Source organism: Pituophis catenifer, unplaced genomic scaffold (genome assembly GCF_029215685.1).
Source record: "Pituophis catenifer annectens isolate HBS135680 unplaced genomic scaffold, rPitCat1.0.hap2 SCAF_2, whole genome shotgun sequence".
NCBI lineage: Eukaryota > Metazoa > Chordata > Lepidosauria > Squamata > Colubridae > Pituophis > Pituophis catenifer.
In genome coordinates this window covers 122,106,728-122,123,255 of record NW_027256882.1, presented here as the reverse complement: position 1 = coordinate 122,123,255, position 16,528 = coordinate 122,106,728, and the positions used below count along the sequence as shown (strand labels likewise).

At 39.8% G+C, this 16,528-nt stretch overlaps 1 protein-coding gene across 1 annotated transcript in view; it reads left to right on the top strand.

Annotated features, from left to right (window-relative positions):
* The window catches only part of PKN1 (protein kinase N1), a 97,785-nt gene extending 83,655 nt beyond the window's left edge, over positions 1-14,130 (top strand). The window contains exons 11-22 of the mRNA XM_070937410.1: positions 318-474; positions 1,254-1,350; positions 1,436-1,518; positions 2,442-2,520; positions 5,250-5,341; positions 5,548-5,724; positions 6,002-6,064; positions 7,456-7,532; positions 8,123-8,265; positions 8,855-8,962; positions 9,247-9,327; positions 9,979-14,130. Of these exons, the coding sequence (XP_070793511.1) occupies positions 318-474; positions 1,254-1,350; positions 1,436-1,518; positions 2,442-2,520; positions 5,250-5,341; positions 5,548-5,724; positions 6,002-6,064; positions 7,456-7,532; positions 8,123-8,265; positions 8,855-8,962; positions 9,247-9,327; positions 9,979-10,182 (1,361 nt within the window). The 3' untranslated portion in view covers positions 10,183-14,130. The remainder of the gene's footprint in view (positions 1-317; positions 475-1,253; positions 1,351-1,435; positions 1,519-2,441; positions 2,521-5,249; positions 5,342-5,547; positions 5,725-6,001; positions 6,065-7,455; positions 7,533-8,122; positions 8,266-8,854; positions 8,963-9,246; positions 9,328-9,978) is intronic.
* The last annotated feature ends 2,398 nt before the right edge of the window (positions 14,131-16,528 follow it).

Sequence of the window (16,528 nt, the reverse complement as noted above, 5' to 3'; positions counted from 1 at the left end):
TTCTTCAATTCCTTTAATTTAACCTGATCCTTACAAAAGATCCTTTACCATAACAGCTTTATTATAATCTATACTTTGGGGATAGGTTGACTGAGTTTAATGAGGATTGGAGTCCAATAACATTTGGAGGCCTTCAGATTTCCTAGTCCATGTTGGATGGAGCTGGCAATAAAAGGATAATAGCTTACATTGGATATACAATAGTGGTCTGGCAGAAGGGGCATGCTGCAGACCCCATCAGTCAAGGAATCTTAATGTGTATACCTGCCATCACATGCAAAATTCCAGCTGTTCTTCTTCATCTGTTTCTTTCCTAGGGAAAGCTTTCTTGCGTGCTCGTCAGATGAATATTGATATTGCCACATGGGTACGTCTCTTGCGACGCATCATTCCCACTGCCAGTACTACAGGCACTTATAGCCCCTCAACGCAGATGACTCCAACATCTGGCTCAGAAAGTAGGCAGAGCTCTGGGTAGGTGTTTCTTATACTTGAAGGTGGGTAATGAGCAGCTAAAAATCTTAGCTGCTGCAGCATTTAAAAACCATGCTTTCTTTTTTCATATTATACTTCTTTTATTTCGTTACTATTGGCTGATGAAAGAAAGCTAAGGTTTGGATATTTCTGAATCCATATATTTGAGGAAAGAAAGGTGTCCCTGCAGATTTTACTCTGCTAATCATAACTGATTATAAGGGGTGGCTCATCTCCATTCCAGGGGCCATTGAGCCAATGCTGTCCAAAGATATTTTTGCGGTCATGTGGCCAGCATGACATCATGGAGCACTCTCTTCTTCCCACAAAAATGGTACCTAATTATCTATTCACATTTGCATGCTTTCGAATTGTTAGATTGGCAGGAGCTAGGCCAAAACAGGAGCAATGATCGTGTCTTGAACCCAGGCTGTCGGCTTTCAACTGACAAGCCCAACATCTTAATTGCTGAGCCATCGAACTGCCTGTATTTGAGGGGCTAATGTAAAATTTCTTGGACCACAAGACGTCTGGCTAAATCACCTCAGTATTATAGGCCTAAAGTAAAATTTGTCCCCATGTTTAGCTTACCACATCCCTTACTGTTGACCATGAAGGCTAGGGCTGCTTGTAGTTCAGAAACATATAGAAAGCCATCAGGGTCTCAACCCCCTGATGTTCTGGAGTAAATACCTGAATTAACCCAACTTCTCCTCAGGTTGTAGTTTCTGTAGTAATTTTCCATGTGATTCTTAAGATTGGCATTTCCCCCCATCCAGGGACATTGCCATTGAGAAGCTGAATTTGGACGGGGATCGAGTTCAAATTGGGCATTTGGGCCAGGATGATGCTGAGCTTCCTGGGAAGGTCTTACTGGTAAGTGTCTCTTTTTCAGTTTGTCAGCAGTGAAGCTGCTGTTTTCCAGCAGTTACTTCTTTTTTATATTTCTATTTCTTTATAGACTTCACAAGCTGGGGAGGAGGTCTTTCAGATGGAGTTAGGTTCAGGAGGTGACACTAGAGGATCTGAAAGTACTTTTCACAGGTAGGTAACAGCTTTCTCCCCTGTTTTCTGCCATCATAGACTCTTTTGTTTTATCTTGCTATTAATTACCATTTCCTATGGTAATGGGTTACTTATATCTCTAACCCCTTATTCTGTCAGCAATTATAAACAGTCTGTGTTGCAAATAAATGCATAGTTGTTGGTACATTGATTTTTCTACCTAGGATTTGGTTCATTAAAAGTGCACAATACATAGTGGTTCAAAAACACTAATGCATATAGTGATGTCTGAAAGGAGGATATAAATGTCACCAGTATAATGTTTGATAATAAATGATTTAATTCCCCATCACGGTAGAACGTTCACAGCTCACCTTGCAAGCAGTGAATTCTAATGGGAGTTGAGTTAATATATCTCTAGGCAAAACAGAGATAATTTCCTTGTCTTTAGATGTTTCTTTTCTTTTGCTCCCTCTCCTTGACCTACATCTCGTATGTGCTTACTGATAAAATTATGCCAGTTAAATCTGGTGGTATGCCATCAATTACATCTGCATTTATCCCATATAAGTCCTTTAGTCATGTGATTGTGCAAGATACAATTATTTTGATAAGTCCCTGTATAAAGAAATAGGGGTGGTTTGTTTTGCTAATTTCAATCCTATTTATTTATCTAGTAAATGAATAATGCCTGTCTCAAACTTCCTTCTTAACTTGTTTAGATGTAGTTCCCAGAATTATGTTCAGTGGCCATCATGGCTAAGGGATTCTAAAGTCCACAAATTGGGAGGGTTGGGGAAAGTTTTGTTACATATTCATAAGAAAAAGGAATGCCCAGAGCTGATTTTTCTAAACCATTGACTTTCTTTAACAACTTTATTTCTGTATAAGAATTTGTGTATGTGTGTTATGGTAGAGCTGCTGGTAGGGAGCCATCCCTGACTTGCTCTTTCATTTTGTAGCAGCCATCTGAGAAAAACACCTCTCACTATGGATGATTTCCATTTTGTAGCTGTGCTAGGTCGTGGACACTTTGGCAAAGTGAGTATTGCATGCCCACCTCCCAGTTTTTCCTAGTATCTCTCTCTCTCAGTACAAAACAGCTGCCTCCATCTTGGTGGATGCAGAAGCATCAATTAGTAGCAGAGTGAGAGTAAACACAGGATGGAATGCTGCAGTCCTCGTTCCTTTCATTGTTAATACATGTTATTGTTGAGAAAGAAAATAAAAGAAAGATAGAATGGTATACAATGAAACAGCTCAGATTTTAAACTTAGCATTAAACCTTGACCACACAGAAAAATATTAATCACTCTTTCCATTATATCAAAAAAAGAACTAAATTCCTAAACAGAGAGCAAACAAATAATACCAGCTCAAGATTATCAATCTAGATACTAAATTTGATCTTTGTCAAAAATTCTTGGCAGCACTATCTTTTTCTGTCATAATTGACTAATATTTTGTTGCAATTTTAATATTTGAAATTGAATTAAATTTTGACTAAAAAAGGACCACTCATTTCTATCCTATTGGAAGAGAGTCAGATAATAATTTGGTTCCATAATAAATGCAACTCAACCTAGTTTACGTAGGTAAAACCTGGCTAGAAAGAATATGCACATAAAAGCCTACGAAAAAGAAAAAAAGACACATTGTTCCTTTACAGGGAGGATATCTGAGAAGTGGGTGTGGCTCACTGACGAAGCCTTATAAGGCAGAAATAGCTATCTGAGTCTCCCAGAGAGCAACACAGAGTTGCAGTTTGTCAGCAAAAAAAAAAAAAAAAGGCCCAGAAACTTGTGAATGAGATTTCACAGAACCAGGGCTGCAGAACAACCTAGTTTACGTAGGTAAAACCTGGCTAGAAAGAATATGCATATATATATATATATATATATATATATATATATATATATATATATATATATATATACAGCGATCTTGAAGTAATACTGATTTTTCATCTTTTTCTTTTCTTCATTCTTCTTCACCATGTCTTTTGAAACTTTAATAGGTTTCCTTTGTAACTCCAATACAGGTAATCCTTGACTGAAGACCACAGTTGGGCCCAAAATCTCTATCATTTGAATGAAGCAGTCATTAAGTAACACTTCATGTCACTGCTTCGCTCAACAAGCACAATCCCATCTCACCCAATTGCTGTTGTTAAGCAAAATGTAGAGGTACCTCAAGGAATGGGGAAAGCTCCGGGAGGCCCAGGGCCCATTGGCACACAAAAAGCTTCTATGAGCTAAGAGGCATTGGGCGCTCCACAGACTATAACACATGCAAAGCTACTGCATTCCACCCAGACTGCTCTCCACCCAGCCTTGTGTGGAGCCCTTGGCCAGTACCAGGGGTTACTGGGACATATGAAGCTGCTGTAGCCCTGGACCTGCTTCCCTCCGAGCAGTGTGGAGGAGCCTTGGCTGGCTCCTGGGGCTACTGGCACACATGGAGCTGCCACTGCCCTAGACGCCTTGCCCTGCTCTCCATCCAGTCACCCAGCACTCAACTTACCTTTCCATTTTTCAGAACCTTTTGACAGACACACCAGCCAATGAGAGTGGTGGTCTTCCTATAGAGGCAGCCTCACACAAGTGGGTGCTATTCTTGCAATCCTTTGAGACGGGGGTCTCCAACCTTGGCAACTTTAAGACTTGTGGACATCAACTCCCAGAATTCCCCAGCCAGCCATGCTTGCCAGGAAATTCTGGGAGTTGAAGTCCACAGGTCTTAAAGTGGCCACAGTTGGAGACGTCTGCATTAGGAGGGTCCCTTTTAAGGAAGATTAGGTATCGTGAGAATAGCGTCCACTTTGAGGGCTGCTTGAAGCCCTCACAGTGGTGAGAATTTTTATGCCCATGATTCAACTGTCAGCATGCCACTTCATATTGCAAAGGCCATAAATGTATGTTCCCATTTTGTTGTAAAGGTCATAAAAGTGTCAGTTTGAAGTGAATTGTATTATGAAGCTTTCATATTTTTTGAAAACTATTTCAAGAGGTTCTCTAGGCTACAAAGATGATCTAGATAAACCACCTAATTCTGTATACTTTTTTCCAGTATAACCTTTGAGTCAGTATTACAGACTTAAATGTATTGTACACTTAAATGTACTGGCATATTAGATCAGAATCATATACTTTGTTCTGGACATTCTCTGGTAGAATTGATGCTGTTTGGTTGTTGTCATTTAATGCACATTGTGTATCAAATGCAGAAAAGGAATTACGTTCCAATTTAATAGGCATAATACTTTATGCAGTTCCATTGTAGGTTCTCTTGCATATGTTCTAAAAGCTCCTAAACTTTATTTTACAGCTTTTTTAAGGTGTTTTATTTTTCCCTGAAGTATGTTCAGTCATATGGCTACAAATATATGCCTTAAATATAGCCAAAACAACCATTATGTTTTTAGAATGTTTATTTTTTAAAAAAATATTTAAAGTAATATTTTATCTGTTTTAAGTAAATCCTTTCATAACATATATGTATCTTGGAAAAATAGGATGACATTTTTTAATAATAACTGTTGGTGTTACCAAAACAAAATCAGTTATTGCAGTAGGATTTAGCGTATATAATGTTTATATGCCTGATCAAAATCAAAATACTAAAAAACAATCAAGCTGTGAACAAACCTGATGCAGAGCTGAAATATATATTTTTTCTCTGTGAGCCTCCTTTGCATTTCCTGACCACTATTCCTAGTCACCGATCAATATCTTAACTAATGACGTTGCTTCTGTTCATCTTTAATATAGGTGTTGTTATCTGAGTTACGCCGAACAAAAGAACTGTTCGCTATTAAGGCATTAAAGAAAGGGGATATTGTTGCAAGAGACGAAGTAGAGAGGTGAGTTAACTGGGAGTTAGAAACAGAAAAGGTAAATGTCCAGACAAATATATAATCATAGTATAGAACCGCTCACATGTGCAAGTCTGTCAACATCTGTTCTTTTGAATGATGTGTAGTTGGGCAATTATGAAAGTGATAGTTAACATGGCTGAGGATCACATGGCTGTCTCCCATCCTGATAATAGTTTTCCCCTTCTTCCTAGCCTGATGTGTGAGAAGCGGATTTTTGAGATCGTGACCCAAGCACGGCATCCTTTCCTAGTGAACCTTTTTGCCTGTTTCCAGACACCCCAGCATGTCTGTTTTGTCATGGAGTACACAGCAGGTGGTGACCTCATGATGCACATACACACCGATGTTTTCTCAGAGCCACGTGCAACGTAAGTGCCACATCAGAGAGAAGAAGACAAACCTTACAGTAGAAAAATGCAGCTAAGGAGTTCCTGAAAGGATCTTGTTGGGTGCCATTTTAAATGTTGCTATCCTTTCAATATACTGAGAGCAGATTTAGATCTTGGTTTTCAGTCCTATTTATTTATTATATCATAGTTCACTCTTAACATTATAGCTCCTACAAATGGAAATCATTGTTGGCTACTAGAATAGACCTGGCATTACCTGTGCTGCAGTGGTTTCACAATGTGTTCTCACCTTTAGGTTTTATGCTGCTTGTGTTGTCCTGGGGCTGCAGTTTCTTCATGACCACAAGATAGTATATAGGTAAGTATCACTATTAAAGCCATTCCATATATTCCCTTTCTTTCCTAATTTTTTTTCTGCATCCTTCCACATCATCATATTATTGCACTATAGATAGTCCTCATTTACCGACCACAGTTGGGATTGGCAACTTCATAGCTATTGACAGAGTTGGAAAGTGAAATGTCATAGGACTGCAATAAGTTACGATGTCTGTTCTAGCTGCAGTCATTAAGCAAATCAAATCAGAGGTTATTAAACATGATGTCATGTTAGTTTAACTTGTGACTTCCTGCAGCTTCCCTATTGACTTTGCTTTTTGGAAGCTAATTTTGAAGGTTATCAATGGCCATCACATGATTCCAGGACACTGTAACCATTGTAAATATGCACTGATTGTCAAGTGCCCAAATTATAGTCACATGACTCCGGAGACACTGTGACAGCTACAAGTATGAGGACTAGTCATAAGTCTCCTTTTTCAATGCGGTCATAACTTTGGTTGCTTAATGAGCATGTTGTGACTCCGGCTCCCGAGCCTGTCCTCACAGAGGAAGATGACTCTGAAAGTGATGGGGAGGAACTGACAAGGCCTCCCTCTCCAGGACCCTCCTTTCTGGCAACGCCTCAGGTTCCAGCTGAAGGCCAGGAGGAAGGCATGTCGGAGCACCCACTAATAGGGAGTGATGAAGATCAATCTTGTATTGATCCCAGGCAGCATCGGAGGGAGAGGCGTGCGCAGCAAAGGAAGAGATGTGGAAGGGTCAGAGATTGCTGAGTCACTGAGCCATGCCCCACAGGGGATAAAAGTGGGTGGGGTTGCTCTGCAGGCTCTGTGACGGACAAAAACTGCATATCGTGAGCTTCGGATGGGATATCTTTCGGAATTAAGGCTTGGACTTTGTGAATGACTTCTGACTACTCTTTTGTGCCTTGTGAACTCTTGGTTGCCCCAGCAATGGACTACAGATACGCTGACTTCTGTTTCTAGAGGCGATAAGAAACTTGGCAGGCATTTGGAAAGTAGCTGCCAGCACTTTTATCTGCCAAAGGATTCAGGTCGGCTTGTAAAAATAAATTACTGGTAGACGTCTTTTGCTCGTGTGTCTGCCTATGTGAGGTAGGGGGACAGAACAGAGCAATCAGTAAAGAAGAACAAATTGGATACTAATTTCCAACTCCTTCATTCAAGTAACTACTTCCACTTAGCAAGGATAAGTGTTGTTCATACCATTTCTCCTAAGCATGATTTTTGAAATGTAGTAATGTCTTTAGATTCTGCCACAAAGAGCTAAGGTTATAATGGAGGATTCCTGTGTAAAAGTTTTGGCTTAGTAACTCCTTTGTGGCAGTAGGTAACAATTCCTGCAAAATACATAGTTATTTTATTTAAAAGTTTTCTTATCCTTCAGGGATCTGAAGCTGGATAACTTACTATTGGACACAGAAGGCTTTGTGAAAATTGCAGATTTTGGCCTCTGCAAAGAAGGTGATTTTGGGGCATGGGATAATTGTCTCCAAAGTTGGCATAAATATTTTAAATAAAATGAAAACATAATGTGTCTTTCGGCATTATACTGGCTTGATTAGCAGAAGCTGATCTGCAGCTGCTCCAAAAAAACTTAGTTGTCACTTGGGGAGAGAAGAAACTGCAAAAGAGATGAGAGAAGCATCTGTTTTGCCAAGATTTTTTTGTACAATCACCATGGCATGTATGTGGTAGTCTTATGATATACAAAAATATATAAGTTAGCAGTGAATGTTGGGGAAAAGTCCCTATTCAGGGGTGTTTCTAGGGATTGTGGTCAATAACATCAAAATGTCAAATGTAACCAGGTGACCAACTCCCGCACCATTTTACCTGTGTGCGATGCATTAGGGGTGGGGTGGGACTTCAGTTGCTCAGTTGTTACACTCACCATTTGGATGCCATTCACCCTTCTCCCCCTAGCTGTGGACAATCCTGTTCCTACTTCAGAACTTTCTATGAAGATTTCAAAATTCTTGTTCTTCTCTACACATTTGTTGAGGATTGTTGCTGAAGTCGTATTTTTAATACAGCTTTCCTTTGTTTGCCAGGAATGGGCTATGCTGACCGTACCAGCACATTCTGTGGGACACCAGAGTTTCTGGCTCCTGAGGTGCTTACAGACACCTCCTACACAAGAGCAGTCGATTGGTGGGGCTTGGGGGTCCTTATTTATGAGATGCTTGTAGGTGAGGTAAGTCACCCTTATGTAATTATGGAAAACAGCAAGTGGGTCAAAAAGGTTTTTTTTGGATTAGATAGCAATAGCACTTAGACTTATATACTGCTTCAGTGCTTTACAGCCCTCTCTAAGCAGTATACAGAGTCAGCATATTGCCCCCAATAATCTGGGTCCTCATTTTACCCACCTCAGACGGATGGAAGGCTGAGTCAACCTTGATGCTTGGAAATGGGACTTTATATCCTGTTTGAAGTATGCCATTAAAACATTAAGGGTAAAATAAACTAAATGGGGTCTTTAAATGTGTGGCATAACAGGGTTGAAATGTTTCACAGGGAGCTTGATATAGCAGGCAAAAGTATTTCTTAATCTGGGCAACTTCCAAGTGTGTGGTCTCCAGACTTTCAAAATTCCCCAGGAAGCATGGCTATTGCTTGAACTCTGGGACTTCAAGTCTGGAAACTGTCCAGGTTGGGAGATGCTAATCCAGTTTCTCAAGTTTTTCTGGGAATCTAGGATTGGTGAGGATGGATGGAATTGGTTCTGAGAACGATGGAAGAACCCAGACTGACATCCAATTCTGTTTCAATTGATGTTGTAGTCCCCATTCCCAGGAGATGATGAAGAAGAAGTATTTGACAGCATTGTCAACGACGAAGTGCGCTACCCCCGTTTTCTTTCCACAGAGGCAATTGGAATCATGCGCCGGGTGAGTGCCTCTTGCTTCAGCTATAAATTCGCCAGGACTAAAACTGGAGAGGAGATTCTTCTAATGGGTTGTAGCATTAGGAGAACACATGGAGGGAGACTTGAACATAACATAGGTTTAGCTGCAATGATTCCATCCCTGACATTAGGTTGGGGTAGGCAGGAAAACATAAAGCACGATAGCCATGTAAAATATTGTTCTGGGCTTGGGGGAGAAGGTGGTGGATGAGAATGGTTTTATCTGCCCATGTTGATTTGCTGTTGATGACCTCACTTTTCATTCAGCTGCTGCGTCGGAATCCAGAAAGGCGCTTGGGGTCTAGTGAGCGCGATGCAGAAGATGTGAAGAAGCATCCATTTTTCAGAGTCAGTACTTTGCTCCTTTTCTATTCTTTCTTCAGATTGTTAGTTATGGATTCTTTCCAAGAAACCTCTGCACTGTCTTCTGGACTAAAACTATCAATTGAGACCATCCTTCACTAGGGCTATATCAGAGCAACCAAGACAGTGTTCCTTGGTGCCTTCTTAAAGAAGGTCACTCTGTGCTAGCGCAAAAAGCAGATCCCTTATGTCTGCTTTAAAGGCAGAGAAATTTTAATCTATTAAAACATAGACTACTTGTATCTGATCACATGGATGCCAGTTTATGAATGCTTATGCTATAAAAAAAAAGCAGTCTTGTTGCTCCCAAAACACTTTTATTGTCTGTGTAAGTTTTCCTGAAGTGGAAGATTCCCTGCACTGTTTCTGCATCTAAAATCTATAGCTCAAATGAAGTACAGCTCAAATGAAGGGCCACCAAATACGGATTTTGAAAAGAAACCTCCTTGCTCTGAAATGGATGGTTTTTATTAATTCATATATTTCCAGCATCTTGTAGCTTATTTTGTATACTCTTCTTGCTTCAGATAAAGGACTCGCGGTGTGTTATTTATTTATATAATTTCCTTTTCTGATTAATATTAACAATCATCTCAAAGAAGTCAGAGTTCTTACTTTTTCCTCCCCTGTATACAGAGCATTGAATGGGAAGCTTTGCTGGCTCGTAAGATCAAACCACCTTTTGTGCCAGTAATTAAGGGCCGTGAAGACATCAGCAACTTTGATGAGGAGTTTACTGCTGAAGCAGCTGTGCTGACACCACCCCGTGAATCACGGCCCCTCACCCAAAAGGAACAGGATGCCTTCAAAGATTTTGACTATGTCTCCAGTGTCTGCTAGCTCCGGAAGTGAGGGCAAGGAGATTTCCTCAACACTGCCAGCTCAGTGAGGCAGAATTCTGTTCCTCCGTTGACTCAAAGACACTTCCTAGTACTGCCTGCTAGCCCCAGAAGCGAAATCCAGAAAAAACCAATCACATTGCTAACATAATGGGAAACGAGTAGTGTTCACCAATGTATGCCTGGTCTGGGATTAGAAGGGCAAATTCCAGTAATATTTCTGCATTGCGCAGAACACAGTATAATTCATGCAGAAAGTTGGGCACCTGCTGGCTCAAAGGGAGGGGAGGAAAGAGAAAGAAAGAGAGAAAGAAAGAATGATTGACAGCCAACGTAACTATGTCAACCTGCATCTTCATGAAACTGTTATTTGTCTACAATGATTCCCAAACTTTCTACTGGAACAAGCAAAACTATTAGGAATCCACCAGTACTGGAGATGCTGAAGTGAAAGGGCCATTCTCTGCCCTAACATACTGTTGTGAAGGATTTTTTAAAACCATATTGTGAAAAAAAGGGGGGGGGTTGCCTTTCTGATACTATTGCTGAAATTTACTGCTTCAAATTCTAACCCAGAAGGGAAAACTGAATCTCATTCTGCATCACAGCTTTCTGTCAGTATTCAGTTACCGGTGCACAAACTCTCTTGGGTCGATTTTGAACCAATTCTGTAATTCTGGGCTTTCTTGATAACCATTTACAAAAATCTCTCGTTTTTTCCCCCCTCAAGAATTAACTCCAAGTTCATAAGATAGACATATGTACCGCTAGTGTAGGTGTGTAAATTATTATCTTACCCTTCCTTGGAATTCACAGGCTTTGTGCCCATCCCATAGTGGTAGCTGGGGCAGAAAGCTTCTTAAAAGTCCTAACTCCCATACTCCGAACAAATTTGTTTGGATATTGGTGAATATCTAGGTCTAGATGGGAAATAATTGCATTAAAATAATTGCAAGAAACAATCAAGAAAATAGTGGGGCACCAAAAGAAAAATTCTTGCTCATGTGATTCTGGTCACCAAATTATAGTAATTTAATGAACATTACATTACACTTGAACAGTATAAGAACCTATATACCTGCACCTGCATAGGTAGTTTTCAGTTAAATGGCCAACAAAAAATACATGCAAAGGCTCATTTACTATTTTAAACTGGAGAAGGACTTCTCAGGACAAAATACTTGATTCAGTGAGGGGATATACTTGATTATACAGCAAAATCATTGTGGATTTCAGAGCAACATGAACTCAAATCCATCATTTGGAAATAATGATCAAATTGTTTTGTTTCTATTTCATATCCCAGTTTTCTTGGAGATCTGTATACTATTATGCCAAGAGAGTATATCTCAGATCTCAGGAGAAAAAGTGGTTGAGACTAGATGCTTTCAGACAGATAATTTAGACCTTTACAATAAAAAAAAAAATCTAGCTATTTTAGTTTATTTTTCTGTAATAGATTTTCTGTAGTTAGAGAAAAGAAAGGGAAATGAAGGGATAAAAAACAGAGGAAAGTTATAAATGAACAGCAACACCAGAGCATGAAATGAAATACATAAATAAGACTGGAATAGGTTTGTATAACTCTGTAGACTAAAATGTAGCTGGCTAATTTATGGTTCAGTGTGTTGTACAAACTCAGTGAGATTGGCTTATGATTTAATAGAAGTCAGCCATTTCCCAGACACTTCTTGCTAATTTGTTAGTTTTATCAATAATTTTGCCTCTAGTATTTCTAACTTTCACTAGTGATAATATACTTGTGCTTGCCCCATTCTGCCAGTAAGAAGATATACTGTACAGGGCTAGATAAGAGTTTTGAGTTATTGCTCTGGCAATTAAAATATTCATGAACAAAGAGGCAACGAGAAAGGAGAAGGTCTTTGCGGTGTGTCTAATGAAAGCACAATTCTTTTCAAAAAACAACATCTACTGTTATAATTGTCCACATTAAAATAACTTCATTAGGTTCGTTCTGTATCAGGATCACCTGTCCTACAGAATGATTGGTTGCCTTTCTTCAGCCGTCATTGGGAAGTATTCTACTTTTTTATTAATCTGACTTACTTCCTTACAGATGATCTGAAATGTTTGAATGCAGATACAGAGGAGCATAAACAAAAATGGCAATATCTCAAGTGCAATACATTATCTTTTTAAAAAAAAAAAAATTAGTAAGCTGTGCCTAGTATTATGAGTTATGCCTGGGGTTAAAACATTTTTAGAGGTCACTGCCATCACTTTGTGATTACCAAAGTATGTCCCTTTAAAATACATTGGTCAAGAGATTAGAACAAACCTGCCATTTTAAGAAAGGCAAGTCTGATTTGTTACATGAAATGGGACAGAACTTTTACATCTTTCATTTTTTTTCTCTCAAAGAAGACTTTTCAAGTCTCATGTAGTCCTGTACCAGAATTGAAAGATTGGTAATAATTTTAATTTAAAGAAAGCAACAAAGGTTCCTTCTAGATGTAAACTGCTATTTCAAAAGAGTACAAGCATGGATTTGTTGCTGTGTTGTGCATAGAAAAGGCACAGTCACTCTATTGGGAAGGATTAAGAACGAGGCTTAGAGAGAAACTCAAGCATATATGTGATTTATTTAAGGGGCTTGAGGTTTTAATTTTTGTTTGCTCCTTCTGTACCACTGTGTTACATTACCAGAAGTGGACTACACACATCTGGACAACCACTAGATAGCAGCAAAAAGATGCAGATAACTTGATTCTAGCAATCATCTGGATTTTTTGCAGCTCAAATATGGCAGACCACTAGTTGCTTGCTTTTTCTTTTTAATCACCAGAAAAAAATGGATGCATTCATTATTTTTAATTGCAGCACTGCCTGCTATAAAATCAGAACTTCAGGTTTCAGTCCTCCATTATGGAGATAGTCCTGGTGCAATCTAGATCACAGAAATTGCACAGCATTGCAACATGAATTCTGAAGAACGGCCTTTATTAGCAGAAAGGGTTTTAACTTCCTGTGTGCCTCCTCTTCTGCCTTTTAGATCTTTTCCAAGGCATGTCCAATCTTAGTAGCTATGTGAATTTGTGCTAAGAGACACTGTCATGCTAAAACTGTCTCGTTCATTAAGTTTCCTTTATTATTGTTACTACCTCTGTTGCCTGAACAGGACCGCACTGTGTTATAAAGCCTGAGTTTTAAACTGTATACATTTCACTACAAATGTATTGAGTTTATAAAAATATTGGAAGATATTGGCAAAAACAAAAATTCCTTTAGCTGAACATTCATCATTCAAGAGGTAGGACATGTGAAGGGTATTCTAGCCTTCTTTCAAATTAGATTCATAGATTCTAGACCAGGGGTGTCAAACTCAAGGCCCGGGGGCCAGATCCGGCCTGCAAGTTACTTAGATCTGGCATGCAGGGCCGCCTGGAAACAGTGAAGGACCAGTCCGTGGTACTTCTGCCAGCGAAAACAGAGCTCAGGAGAGCCGTGTGCAGCCCTTCCGAGCTCCATTTTCGCTGGCAGTGGGTTGCAGGAGGCTGTGGCAGCCGAAAACGGAGCTGGGGAGCCCATTTTCACTGACATGGCCACCACAGGCGCCCCCGACACAACATCAAGCTGGCCACGCCCATCCTGGCCATGCCTATCCTGGCCCCCCAAGGTCAAACACAACCCTGATGTGGCCCTCAATGAAATCAAGTTTGACATCCCTCTTCTAGACCCACAGTCTTAGTTCTACAGTGGCGTTTTAAGTAAAGTTTGGCAGCAGAGGGGAAATAAACATGAGTTTCCATAAGAAAGAATGTAATCTGCTGGATGCAGAGTACTAAGACCAAATTCCTAAGTCTTAAGACTAGAGAGTAAATGTGTGCATTACAATAAAGTGCAAATAGTTTTCCAGGAAAGTTGTTGAATTAGGTGCTCATTCTCCTTTATTGCCTTGTTACAAAATAAACACCTTGTTTATAATGCATATCCTTGTACCAGATGAACAGTGACTACAAAAAGGTGACCTTATGACTCTAGACAGAGATCCAATTACTGTGAAATTACTCCTTATTAGTCTGGATTGTCTTTTATATAACATTTGTTTTTGCAACATTGAAGCCAGTGGAACTGAATCATAAATTGTGGCAAGTTTGCCTTGTCCCACTAGATTTTGTAGCCTCATTACTACACTGATAACTTAAAAGAAGTTTCCATAATGCCATTAGAGATATGGGGAATCTGCACGAAGAACACAAATGCTCTCTCAGTGCTTGGTTGGATTCAGTTTGGCAGCATCAGTTAATCTGTCTTTTGAAACTAGGGAAATTTTTCTCTGTTACAGAGAGGAAAGAAGTGGTTTCGGAGCAAAGATAAGATTACTGCTTCAACTAAACGGCTCATAAAGCATATCCCTATATTAAGAAACTAGTACAGACCTTCATCTGAAACACCACCTCTTAACTACTTTGGTGGAATAACCAAAGTTGCTCTTGTAAAAGTTTCGTAATAGTTTCATATTCATTTCTTCCTCCTCTTAATATTCTGTATTCTTTACAATTTAAGTACAAGTAGTCTTTGTTTAACTACCACAATTGGGACTAGCAACTTGGTTCTTAAGCTAAGTGGTTGCTAAGTGAAACTGACTGTACTTATAGCAATAGTAATAGCACTTAGACTTATCTACTGCTTTACAGTGCTTTACAGCCCTCTCTAAGCGGTTTACAGAGTCAGCATATTGCCCCCAACAATTTGGGTCTTCATTTTACCCACCTCGGAAGGATGGAAGGCTGAGTCAACCTTCATCCTGGTGATATTTGAACTGCCAAATTGCAGGCAGGTGGCAGGCAGCAGAAGTAACCTGCAGTACTGCACTCTAACCATTGGGCCACTGTGGCTCAATTATGACTTTATTTCATCTTTCTTTTGCTTTACAGACCTGCAAGGATTGTAAAATTACTTTTTCATCACCGTAGTTAATGGCAAACAGTCACTAAACAAGGCAGTCACTACCTATAGAGGGTAACAGAAATAAATGCTGAATTCGTACACAGGTAGCTCAATTTACCACTATTTGTTTGGTGATCCAAATTACAATGGCACTGAAAAAAGCGACTTATGACCATTTCTTATTTATGACTCTCACACCATCCCCATGGTTATGTAATCATAATTCAGGTGCTGGGCAACTGGCATGTGTTTAGATCAGGGGTGGGCAACTGTGGCCCTTTTACAACCTGTGGACTTCAACTCCCAGAATTCCTGAGCCAGCTTGGGTGTCTCAGGAATTCTGGGAGTTGAAGTCCACAGGTTGTAAAAAGGCCAGTTGCCCACCCCTAGTTTAGATGGCTGCAGCATCCTAGGGTCATGTGATCATCATTTGTGACCTTCCCAGCTGGCTTCCAACAAAGTCAATGGGGGAAGCCAGATTCATTTAACATCCACCTTGCTTAGCAATAGTAATTATGGTCTTGACTGTGGTTGTATATTGCAGATTACCTGTAAAGATTGATACCCAAGTTTGAAATAATAAATTAGTATTTCTCCACAGTGAAGACCTTTAGTTTATTAATCCCCACCCTCCTATATTGATACCTATATTGTATGACAGTATGATGTGGCCACTATCAGTAATAACTGCACAACAAACACAAATTTTGAGTCTTTTATTGCATGGGATTGTGATTTGTGAGAGGAAAATACTATATTGAGCTATTGGGAAGAGCTATTGAAATGTCTATGTAGGTAAGTCTTTTATCAGCTTGCCTATTACTGAAATGACCCCCAATCAAGAGATTGTGGTGGGGCTTAACCTTTATGCTGCAATTCAGTATGCAGTAAATCAGACTGAGTAGAGCCACTGAAGATTGGATTTTTAGCAATCTACCCTATTTGGTTTCGCTTTCAATCTGCTTGAAACAGGAGAGACAACTTCTAGGGAGGATCCGCCTCTACTTTTGCTGGCCCATTTTATGTACGTATTGAGACTACAAAGCCAGCCATTAAGTAAGACAGGAAGGGGAATCACCCACGCCAGCCACTTCTTAAATTCAGTCCCACCTGTACTTAAGGGGTTCACACAAGGTCATAAAGAGACCTCCTCTATTTCTTTCCAATCCTGGGTCGGCCGGGGCTGAAACAAAACTAGCCCAAAGTCACGCAACACGTTTTCTGAGTCCCTCTCCTTAAACCAAATTGATCTTTTGAGGTTTGACATGATAAAGTATTGTACACATCTGACAAGGTAAGGTCCAGGTAAAAGAATAAACGAACAGTAATGCTGAAAGCAATTATTTTTTCCCAGTAGATGTTCCACCAGCATTCCCCAAACCAACAAATGGTTGTCGAGGGCTGACTGCTGAAAAGAATCTCTAAAAGCAGGTCCT